At 47.0% G+C, this 12,257-nt stretch overlaps 1 protein-coding gene across 1 annotated transcript in view; it reads left to right on the forward strand.

The window, feature by feature from the left end:
* Window positions 1-12,257, forward strand: part of LOC124798778 (juvenile hormone esterase-like) — a 368,794-nt gene that overhangs the window by 123,755 nt on the left and 232,782 nt on the right. Inside the window, exon 3 of the mRNA XM_047262308.1 lies at window positions 579-738. Coding sequence (XP_047118264.1) covers window positions 579-738 — 160 coding nt within the window. The remainder of the gene's footprint in view (window positions 1-578; window positions 739-12,257) is intronic.

The raw sequence follows: 12,257 nt of genomic DNA on the forward strand, positions 1-12,257 counted from the left end.
GGTTTGACAATTGCGTATTTCAATCTGTCTGGAAAAATTCCCTGTGCCAGCGGTTGCAGCCAGCCAGTGTGGCCATGCGGTTCTAGGCGCGTCAGTCTGGAACTGCGTGGCCGCTACGGTCGCAGGTTCGAGTCGTACCTCGGCCATGGATGTGTGTGATGCCCTTAGGTTAGTTATGGGTAAGTAGTTCTAAGTTCTAGGGGACTGATGACTTCAGAAGTTAAGTCCCATAGTGCTCAGAGCCATTTGAACCAAGTTCCTTGCAGTACTCTGAAACATAGTTTTTAATGAGACCTTTGCTTCCTTGTTGGCCTATTGGACAAAAAAATTGATGTAACTGCATATAATCACGTGATTATGAAGAACTTTCCGCCTATGATGACTGAAGACTGCAGTGTCAGGCACTGCAATAGTTTGTGACCCCTGGGCTCTATCAAGGAGACTGGGCATTTCTAGACACCTATCCATTGCACCTCATCCTATGAACATTGGTGTGCCTCAGTTTGTCACTACAGTTGAGAACCATCTTGTTTAAACCTGGACAATCCTCGTGCTGATAGCTGCAATGATGCCCACAGGTGGAGCCCGCCCCCAGCCCTGGTGGCTGGCCTGTTATGGTGTGGGTGCATGGGGGCGGCTTCGCCCACAGCTCGGGCACGACGCGCGAATATGGACCAGACTACCTGCTGGCACATCAGGTCATCCTCGTCACCTTCAACTACCGCCTGGGACCGCTCGGTGAGTCTCACATCTCTCTCTGACTATAAAGACTGTGTCACAAGGAGCACGTTTTGCTATAAGCTTTCCCAATGGTGCACGAGACTGTTGGCTATAGTGGTGTGCAAGTAAGAGGACGGGTGGTGTGGCAGTGCACAGTGCCGAGGAGCAGTGTAGCACATGGTGCGCCAGCCAATAGCGTCGTTCTGCCACCTCTGGCTATAGTGAGCGGTTTGGGGTGCATTTGGAACATTTTGCATCATTTTTCATGTTAGTTTACGTCTGGTGAGGGTACATAGCCATTCCTGTGTTAAGTATGGATGACACACTGCCCGCCCAGTTGGCCATGCGGTCTAACGCACAGCTTTCCGGGCAGGAAGGAGCGCCTGGTCCCCAGCACGAATCTGCCCGGCGGATTTGTGTCGGGGTCCGGTGAACTGGCCAATCTGTGGATGGTTTTTAGGCGGTTTTCCATCTGCCTCGGCGGAAGCGGGCTGGTTCCCCTTATTCCGCCTCAGTTAAACTATGTCAGCGATTGCTGCGCAAAATGTACGCGTACACCACCATTACTACCACGCAAACGTAGGGGTTACACTCGTCTGGTGTGAGACGTTCCCTGGGGGGTCCACTGGGGGCTGAACCGCACAATAACCGTGGGTTCGGTGTGGGGCGGTGGGGGGTGGGGGGGGGGTGAAGTGGACTGTGGTAGTCGTTGTGGGGTTGTGGACCACTGCGGCTGTGGCAGGGACGGAGCCTCTCCATCGTTTCTAGGTCCCCGGTTAACATACAATACAATACAATGGATGACACAGAGCATACATGACAAATATTGTGTTAAGAAGCGACAGCAATAGTTTCTCGAGCATGTAAGTGTATTGGTGGAGAGTCAGAAGCAGAAACAATGGCCTATTATGGTGATTAATCAAAGTACCCCCAATTGCTACAGAAGGTTTTATGTCATCTCATTGTCTCTGTACACCTGTACAATGTGAGGCAAGGAGAGGACGTTGTTTGGTGGCTGGTATCCTCTTTCTATAACACAAGCTGCATGCATATATTAGCTGGGTTCTTTATTCCTAAGAATAAGAAATCTACTTAAGATAGTCATTATGGTATGAGCTCGCTGTAATAGTCCACGTTAGCCTCACTGCTGGTGAAGTACAAGTCTGCTATGTGTTCTGATCGCTATGAGCGGCCTGATTCTGAGCTAGTGGTGGGGCTAACTGCTACTGCGACTCCCACAGGGCTGTGACTGATGACAGATTGGATCACTCTGTGCGACAGACTCGGCTTCACTCGATGTGGCGACCGAGAGGGCGCTGGCGGCACGTTTCCTGTGAGCCTATCATTGGCGTCTATCGATCTTCTCACAACCTCTATACCACATGGTGTGCTGGCGCCAGCACCGTAGGCAACAGCTGGAGTTTGTGGCGTGGAAAGAAATAGAGAGCACACTGGCGGCGCCACAAAGTATGCCCCATCCCTCTCTGCACAGAACTGTTCATGCAGTCACATGTGTACTTGCACACCACTACGAGGTGCATTCAAGTTCTAAGGCTCCGATTTTTTTTCTCCGGACTGGAAAGAGATAGAAACATGCGCATTGTTTTAAAATGAGGCTGCGTTCATTGTCAATACGTCCCAGAGATGGCAGCACCGTACGGCAGATGGAATTTTACCGCCAGGGGCGAGAATGAGAACTGTTTTAAATACTTAAAATGGCGACGTTTTCCTTACTTGAACAGCGTGCAATCATTCGTCTTCTGAATTTGCGTGGTGTGAAACCAATTGAAATTCATCGACAGTTGCAGGAGACATGTGGTGATGGAGTTACGGATGTGTCGAAAGTCCGTTCGTGGGTGCGACAGTTTAATGAAGGCAGAACATCTTGTGACAACAAACCGAAACAACCTCGGGCTCGCACAAGCTGGTCTGACGACAGGATCGAGAAAGTGGAGAGAATTGTTTTGGGGGATAGCCGAATGACTGTTGAACAGATCGCCTCCAGAGTGGCATTTCTGTGAGTTCTGTGCACACAATCCTGCACGACGACCTGAAAATGCGAAAAGTGTCATCCAGGTGGGTGCCACGAATGCTGACGGACGACCATACGGCTGCCCGTGTGGCATGTTGCCAAGCAATGTTGATGCGCAACGACAGCACGAATGGGACTTGCTTTTCGTCGGTTGTGACAATGGATGAGACGTGATGCCATTTTTCAATCCAGAAACAAAGCGCCAGTCAAATCAATCGAAGCACACAGATTCACCGCCACCAAAAAATTTCGGGTAACCGCGAGTGCTGAAAAAATGATGGTGTCCATGTTCTGGGACAGCGAGGGCGTAATCCTTACCCATTGCGTTCCAAAGGGCACTAGGGTAACAGGTGCATCCTACGAAAATGTTTTGAAGAACAAATTCCTTCCTGCACTGCAACAAAAACGTCCGGGAAGGGCTGCGTGTGTGCTGTTTCACCAAGACAACGCACCCGCACATCGAGCTAACGTTACGCAACAGTTCCTTCGTGATAACAACTTTGAAGTGATTCTTCATGCTCCCTACTCACCTGACCTGGCTCCTAGTGACTTTTGGCTTTTTCCAACAATGAAAGACACTCTCCGTGGCCGCACATTCACCAGCCGTGCTGCTATTGCCTCAGCGATTTTCCAGTGATCAAAACAGACTCCTAAAGAAGCCTTCGCCGCTGCCATGGAATCATGGCGTCAGCGTTGTGAAAAATGTGTACGTCTGCAGGGCGATTACGTCGAGAAGTAACGCCAGTTTCATGGATTTCGGGTGAGTAGTCAATTAGAAAAAAAATCGGAGGCCTTGAATGCACCTCGTATATCACGCAGAGGGGACTGCCAGCTTACAATGCTAGCCTGTCAGCCAAAGCTCCCACACAGTGTGACATCTGCAGCAAGTTGTTTTGTGCAAGATATCTGTTGTAATAATTGGGTGTTTTCTCAGTGTATAAACACATCTCCTTATGTGCACTAACTGATCAATAACACTTTCTCTGCTTCACTGAGTGGCTATTTGCAGTAATTAAAATGCACTGTGAGGTTAAGTTCCAACTGCAGGCTACAGGTTCTGACGCCACGAGCCGACGAAACTCCTGACTGGCAAGTGCAGGTAGCATTCAAAGAACCTGTTAGTACTGGAGCTATCGTAGAAACACATGGCAAAGCTTCTTGCAAGCAAACAGCCCAGTACCAGCTTGGGAATCGACACGTGCATCATCAAGTACACTTAAGAACACGTCGTACTCTGAGTGACAAGGGCTTAAGCTGCTCAGTTTTCTACATTCTGCAAAGTGCGTGACTGCGGCTACTTTCTTGCTCTTTTTCTTCCTTAATGATCACGACTGTAGTTTGTGGATAAGGACTAATCATGCACCTCCGTGAGAGCTGTGTTTAAATACACTGAAGCGCCGAAGAAACTCGTATAGACATGTGTATTCATATTCACAGTTATGCAAACAGACATAATATGGCGCTGCGGTCGGCAATGCGTATATAAAACAACAAGTATCTGGCGCAGATGTTGCTACAATGGCAGTTTATCAAGATTTAAGAGCATTTGAACGTAGTGTTGTAGTTGGCGCACGAACGATGGGACACAGCATCTCCGAGGTAGCGATGAAGAGGGGATTTTCCCTTACGACCATTTCACGAGTGTGCCGTGAAAATCAGGAATCTGGTAAAACATCAAATCTCCGTCATGGCTGCTGCCGGAAAATGATCCTGCAGGACCAACGACGACTTAAGAGAATCGTTCAACATGACAGAAGTGCAACCCTTCCGCAAATTGCTGCGGATTTCAACGCTGGGCCATCAAGTGTCAGCGTGCGAACCATTCAACGAAACATCGTCACTATGGGCTTCGAAACCGAAGGCCCACTCGTGTACCCTTGATGACGGCACGACACATAGCTTTACGCTTCGCCTGGCCCGTCAGCACCGACATTGGACTGTTGATGACTGGAAATATGTTGGCTGGTCGAACGAGCCTCGTATCAAATTGTATCGAGCTGATGAACAAGCTCGGGTATGGAGACAACCTCATGAATCGCTGGACCCTGCATGTCAGGAGGGGCTGGTAGAGGCTCTGTCACGGCGTGGGGCGTGTGCAGTTCGAGTGATATGAGTCCCCTGATACGTCTAGATACGACTCTGACAGGTGACACGTACGTAAGCATCCTGTCAGATCACCTGCATCCATTCATGTTCATTGTGCATTCCGACAGAATTGGGCAGTTCCAGCAGAACAATGCGACACTCCACACCTCCAGAATTGCTACAGAGTGGCTCTAGGAACACTATTCTGAGTTTACACATCCGCTGGCCACCAGATTTTCCATATACGAACATTATTGAGCATATCTGGGTTACCTCGCAACGTGCTGTTCAGAAGAGACCTCCACCCCTCGTACTCTTACGGATTTATGGACAGCCCTGCAGGATTCATGGTGTCAACTCCCTCGACATTAGTCGAGACCATGCCACGTCGTGTTGCGGCACTCCTGCGTGCTGGCGGGAGCCCTACACGATATTAGACAGGTTGTCTCTTTGGCTCTTCAGTGTCTTCACAAGACTGACACGCAATGGACAGAAGGACTTTCGTAGGCTCCATCGTGAACACTGTTTCTTGGGTTTTCCTAAAGAGAAGATAAACAATTTCGGTTCTACTCCCTGCCTACTACTTTTTAGGAACGTTCACTGTAGGCGTTTACAGCTCAACAAACTTGTGGCCATTTGTGTCACTCATTTGGATATGCTAATTGTCCTCTGTTAGATCACGTGAGGGTGCCAAACATATATGCAACACTCCAGTATACATTGTAAAAGCTATTTGTAATCCATCTCTTTCACCGCTCTTTTGCACAAAGATATAACAGTAGATACGTTGGTATCATACATATGCTGCCTAATAATGTGGGTTACAGCAAAGTATTTTCCGCTTAGTTAATATCAGACTCATAAAATTCTTTAACTGTTATGCACGAAGTAAATAGCTGCGTGGATGAACACTCATCACACTTGCCGTAAATGCACTAAGGAAAACAAAATAAATGCCTCTTCCCATTCAGAACAGATGTGGTCAACAAAACTTAGTTAAGGTAATTTATTAATTTATTCGTCACAGCTGGCCGGAGTGGCCGTGCGGTTCTAGGCGCTACAGTTTGGAACCGACCGACCGCTACGGTCGCAGGTTCGAATTCTGCCTCGGGCATGGATGTGTGTCATGTCCTTAGGTTAGCTAGCTTTAAGTAGTTCTAAGTCTAGGGGACTGATGACTTCAGATGTTAAGTCCCATAGTGTTTAGAGCCATTTGAGCCATTTTTTGTTAAGAAACTTCCCGGCAAATTAAAAATATGAGGCTGGTGCGTAAGTTCGTAGCGTTTTTGTTTTGCATATTGGTATTCCGGTTACTACGGGTTCATTTATCGTTTGTCATTTTTTATTTGTAGTTCACTGTTGCTATTTGAGTTTACACATTGTCATTTTTTCATTTGGAGATAGTAAATTGATATGTGGACGTTAGAAAATGGAGTGCCAGGTGGAGAAAGTGGGACATTTTCGACATACACTGAGGTGACATAAGTGGTGGGATAGGAATACGCAGATGGCAGTAGTATCGCGTACAAAAGGTATAACAGGACAAGGCATTGGCGGAGATGTTATTTGTGCTCAGGTGATTCATCTGAAAAGGTTTTCAACATTATTAAGGCTGCACGGCGGGAATTAACAGACTTTGAATGTGGAATAGTTGTTGAAGCTAGACGCATGGGACATTCTATTTCGGGTATCGTTAGGGAATTCAGAACCCCTCTACAGAGTCAAGAGTGTGCCAAAATACTAGATCTGAGGCATTACCTCTCACCACAGACAACGCAGTGGCCGACGGCCTTCACTTAACGATCGAGAGCAGCGGCGTTTGCGTAAAGCTGTCAGTGCTAACAGACAAGTAACACTGCCTGAAATAGGCGCAGAGATCAATGTGGGACGCACGAAGAACGTATCCATTAGAAGAGTGCGGCGGAATTTGTCGTTAATGGGTTATGGCAGCAGACGAACGACACAAGCGCCTTTGCTGACAGCACATCACTTGCAGCGCGTCTTGTGGGCTCGTGACCATTTCAGCTGGACCCTAGATGACTGGAAAACCGTGGCCTGATCGGAAGAGTCCCGATTTTCAGTTGGTAAAAGCTGATGGTAGGGTTCTAGTGTGTCGCAGACCCCACGAAGCCATAGACCCAAGTTGTCAACAAGGCACTGTGCAAGGTGGTGGTTGCTGCACAGTGGTGTGGACCATGTATACATGGAACGGACTGAGTCCTATAGCCCAACTGAACTGATCATTAAGTTCGGCTACCTGAATACCATGTTGCAGCCATTCATGGACTTCATGTTCCCAAACAATGATGTCATGCAACTGGGCCATTGTTGTTCGCCACTGATTTGAAGAAGATTCTAGACAATTCGAATGAATGATTTGGGCAGCCAGATCGCCCGACGCGAATCCCACATTTGTGGGACATAATCGAAACGTCAGTTCGTGCACAAAATCCTACACCATCAATACTTTCGTAATTACGACTACAAAGGCAGTATGGCTCAATATTTCTACAGGGGACTTCCAGCGAATTGTTGAGTCCATGCTACGTCGAGCTGCTGCACTACACTGGCTAGGAGGCCCGACACGAAATTAAGAGGTATCCCATGACCTTTGTCACCTCCGTGTATTCTTGTAAAATTTGTGGTAAGATAATACGGGACCAAACTGCTTACACACTATTTAATCTAACTTTAACTTACGCTATGGACAACACTTACGCACAGACACCCATGCCCGAGGGGGGGGACTCGAATCTTCGACGGGGGGAGTCGCGCGGACCGTCACAAGACGTCCTAGACTGCGCGGCTACCCCGCTTGGCTAGTGTATTCTTCTGTTTCAACTCAGTAGAGGGGTGAGAGCAGAGGATGCAGCCAGAAACATTTGCACCATATATGGGGACAATGGCACTGGACACAAAACGGCAAGAAAATGGTTTTCTCGTTGTAAGGATGAACATTTTGAGATTAGTGATTCTCCACGTTCAGGAAGACCTTCGGGATTTGAAGATCGATTAAACGCATTAATCCACAATGATCCACGTCAGTATACTACTGGCAGACGTGATGACCTGCGATCATTCCACCATCGTGAAACACTTCCATGCAATGGGAAAGGGTCAAAAATTGGGTGTATGTGTACCGCATGCTATAAGCCAAAATTACAAAAATCAGTGGGTGGCCATATTTGCATCTCTGCTTGCTGGTCATCAGATGGTTCGTGACCAACACCGACCAATCCTGTCCTGTATCGCTACTGGTGACGAGAAATGGTGTATTTATGCTAACGTAAGGGGAAGGAAGGAATGATTGAGCCCAAACAAAGCAGCAACTCTTCGTACGAAGAGCGTGCATCTATAAAGATAATGTCATGCATCTGGTGATATAGCGACAGTGTGGTGTACTACGAATTGCTTGCCCGTGGTGTAATCATCGCTACTGATATTTGTCAACTACCGGGACGTTTTGCAGACGCAGTCCAAGAACAACGACCAGGAAGACTGCGTGCAGTGATGCTACTCCACATAACGCCCGCCCGCATCCTGCTGGACCGACAAAAAACACCATACAGGAGTTCCAACAGTCCACGGGTGTACTGCCGGTTAGTATTATCCAACGGGCACAATATTTTGGCGATCAGACTTGTCGCCATCAGTTCGTCAGCGCACCTGACGATGGCGACATCTCTGATAACCGAAATATTGTGGCCGTTGGACACTATGAACCGGCAGTACACCCGTGGACTGTTCGAGCAAGAAATACGCCGGGAGAAAATGAAGAATCACACCATACAGGAATTGGTTTGGGAAGTCATTCCGCACACACCTTATTCAACTTTCCCACTTAGATTTTCACCTTTACCGCTCTCTACGGAACAACATTCGAGGAACTTCCTTTCGGAATGAAAAAGCGCTCCGAACATGGCTCGACGATTTCTTCGTCTTAAAACCACGTGATTTTGTCAGTATCGAACTTGAAAAGTTATCCAAGCGTTGGCGGACTGTTGTAAATAGTGAAAAAGATACAATTTTGATAACTAAAGTCTTTGTCAGATGTCTGTTGCGTTTCTTAACATGAAAAAACGTTTCGAATTTATGCACCAACCCAATAGGTGCCGGACTGAGGCTCGAACTCGGGACCTTTGCCTATGACGGGCAACTGCTCTACCGACTGAGCTTCCCACACACAACATAACGGCTCATCCCCTCAGCGATACTACCGCCAGTTCACATTCACTGTCGCGTCCAGCTCATTACACACGTTACACATCTGCTTGTAGTGAATGTGCCGGCCGTAGTGGCCGAGCGGTTCTAGGCGCTACAGTCTGGAACCGCGCGACCGCTACGGTCGCAGGTTCGAATCCTGCCTCGGGCATGGATGTGTGTGATGTCCTTAGGTCAGTCAGGTTTAAGTAGTTCTAAGTTCTAGGGGACTGATGACCTCAGATGTTAAGTCCCATAGTGCTCAGAGCCATTTGAACCATTTTTTTTGTAGTGAATGTAATTGCAGTTACAACAGGAACATACAATATTAATGTAGCATCAGTGAACGTTAATTAACGAGCCGTTGCTCAGAAATGTGATGGTTTCAAGCCAAATGAAAATATATGTATGGGTGAGTTAATACAAGTCAGCATTTAGAATGCACTTGAAAAGAGCTCGCAACGAAAAGAACCCGAGTAACAGTTAATTATAACTAATAGTTTAACACTGATAGGAGAGCATAAGAAATTTTTTGTTACCTTTCACTTTAGATTTTTGTGTAAAGGTCCTGGTTTCGAGTCCTGGGATGGGCAATTTTCTAAACGTTTCTCAGTTTTGTTAATTATCTTCACATGACTCGACGTACCAAGGTGGCAGTTGTGTTGAAATCAATTATGCTCAATTTACAAAAAACTGTAAAAGTTTACTAAACTGGAAAAGTTTTTAATTACATAACGTTAAAGTCACTGGAAACTGAAACTTGCTGGCAGATTAAAACTGTGTGCCCGACCGAGACTCGAACTCGGGACCTTTGCCTTTCGCGGGCAAGTGCTGTGAGTACCGGGCGTGAGTCGTGCTTCGGTAGCTCAGATGGTAGAGCACTTGCCCGCGAAAGGCAAAGGTCCCGAGTTCGAGTCTCGGTCGGGCACACAGTTTTAATCTGCCAGCAAGTTTCATATCAGCGCACACTCCGCTGCAGAGTGAAAATCTCATTCTGGATTACTGGAAACTGTTAACTGAGTAACATGAAGCACGTTACTATGGATACCAATTATAGCCAAACACTGAGCTGTGTGGTAGTGTCTAAACTCAGATAACTTCATTATATTTGTCGTACATCGTACTCTACCCTCAAGTCTGCGAGCATACTATAGCAGCATCTGGTTGCTTAAATTAGCTGTATGTAAGATGTGACAGGCGCAAACATCCAAACACATACACACACACACACACACACACACACACACACACACAGGCGCGCGCGCGTTTGCTTCCTTTCACTGGTGCGCAATGCTGTGTACTTCATATTATTACGAATGACCTCTGGCTTTGTATAGCTTCAAGTCGAAGTCATTTCGTCCACCACATTTCCTCTTTCGTTATGACATAACGGATAAATCGCATTAAGATGTTATATCTGCCAGTTTTTTTTTCTTTATTGTGATTTCATTCCCCTGCAGGGGAGGGCTGTCAGCAGCACAATCCGCCGCTCTTCAGCCGAGTGACACGACAAATAAAACAAGAATAAAATGATACATACATAAGGAGATAAAAAAGGGGAACATAAAACAGAGTAAGGGGAGAAAATGGAAGTAAAAATACACTGACATGTAGACGTTCATTGGGGACAGTTAAAAAAGTCACCAGAAAGTTAAAAAACGCAGTTGGCGATTCTTAAAACACAGAGAAGACACTGGATGCGCATGCACAGGTTTAAAGTTGGCCACAGTATTAAAAACACTCCGAAACAACACACTTAAAACCCACTGGAGCACACACGACGAAGAATAAAACTGCCAGGTGGGACCTGCCGAGGGAAAGGTCAGAGAGGATGGAAAAGGAGGGGAGAGCATGGGGCAGCTGGGGAAGCGGCGGGATGAAGAGAGAAGGGGCAACCGTGGGTCCACGAAGAGGCAGGAGACACATGGGGCGGGAGAGGAAATATCTGCCAGTTTAAACGGTTCCTTATTGATAAAAAAAAAAAAAAATTCACTTTTGTCTTGAGGAACGTCTTGTCACTCAGTTCTATGTATTCAGCTTAATTTTGTTAGAATCCCATCTGCACGTGCTACCTTTCTGTGTCATTTAGTGCCCTCATAACCTACTTCCTTTAAATATACTACTGGAAAAAAACAACGAAAGACGACGTCGATTTGATCCAGTAACGGAATATGCCACCTGGAGAATAGTAGATGCACTGATAAAGGTTTCAACGTCGTCCGCCAACAGATAACGTAGTGGTATAGCTACCAGAGCGCCATCTGTATCCATCCTTGAAAAGGGAATGTTCACAGCCAGAATCCTCTTTGTGGTGCAAACGTGTGAAGCAAACAGGCAACCACGCCACGGAGACGCACTCGTGCTTCCTACAGCCAACTGAGCAAATTTAAAGAGGTCAAATTGCGGCTTTCAGAGTGGCTGGATAGTCCTTTCCGAGAATTGCCACACAAGCTCAATATGCCGCTTCAGTTGTGCAACGATGCTGGTATCAGTGGTCACGCGAACGTTCTCACACCTGTAGAAGTTCTGAAAGTCCACGCATTACAGACATCCGCCAGGATTGTCGTATTTTAAGGGCAGCGGTGGCAGATCCTACAGCTACCACAGCACAGATAAGAGGGCCTATGAGCCCAGACGTGTCAACACGAACTGTTGCTAGCCATTTATTAACTGTAGGACCACGGGCACGCGCATCTCTAGCCCGTCTTCCACTCACGCCACACCTTATGAATCTTAGAGGCCGATGAGACGTATAACGGCATTGCAGATCTTTATTTTCGTAGAATGCATTAAGGGCTTTGGATCTGACGTAACTCTGCGGGCATTACTTGTGAAATCTTTTAGTATGTCCCTCGAACGAATTTTTGTTGTTGAGACCGCAAAGCAGTCTGCTGCAGAATTATCAAGTTCTCAGTAGTGAATGCGGACCTTACCAGCAAAGTAGCGAGCGCAGACAGTTTTTGCCTGTTCCGTCGTTTTGTAACAGCACTGTGCTCAGAACGGCAGATAGCGAGGCGAGTTTCTGGAATCCTACCGCTTATCAGGTAAGTCTCTCGCCGTGCAGATCTCAGTAGGCGTTTCTTCTCTCACAGGCAGACTGGAAGGTGTCACGTTCCACCTGAACACGTGAAACTGATATTAACTCGCTAATCCGAGACGACTACAGATTCATACCTACTGAAGGACCAAAGAAACTGCTACACCTGTCTAATATCGTGTA

This window comes from Schistocerca piceifrons, chromosome 5 (genome assembly GCF_021461385.2).
Source record: "Schistocerca piceifrons isolate TAMUIC-IGC-003096 chromosome 5, iqSchPice1.1, whole genome shotgun sequence".
NCBI classification, from domain to species: Eukaryota; Metazoa; Arthropoda; class Insecta; order Orthoptera; family Acrididae; genus Schistocerca; species Schistocerca piceifrons.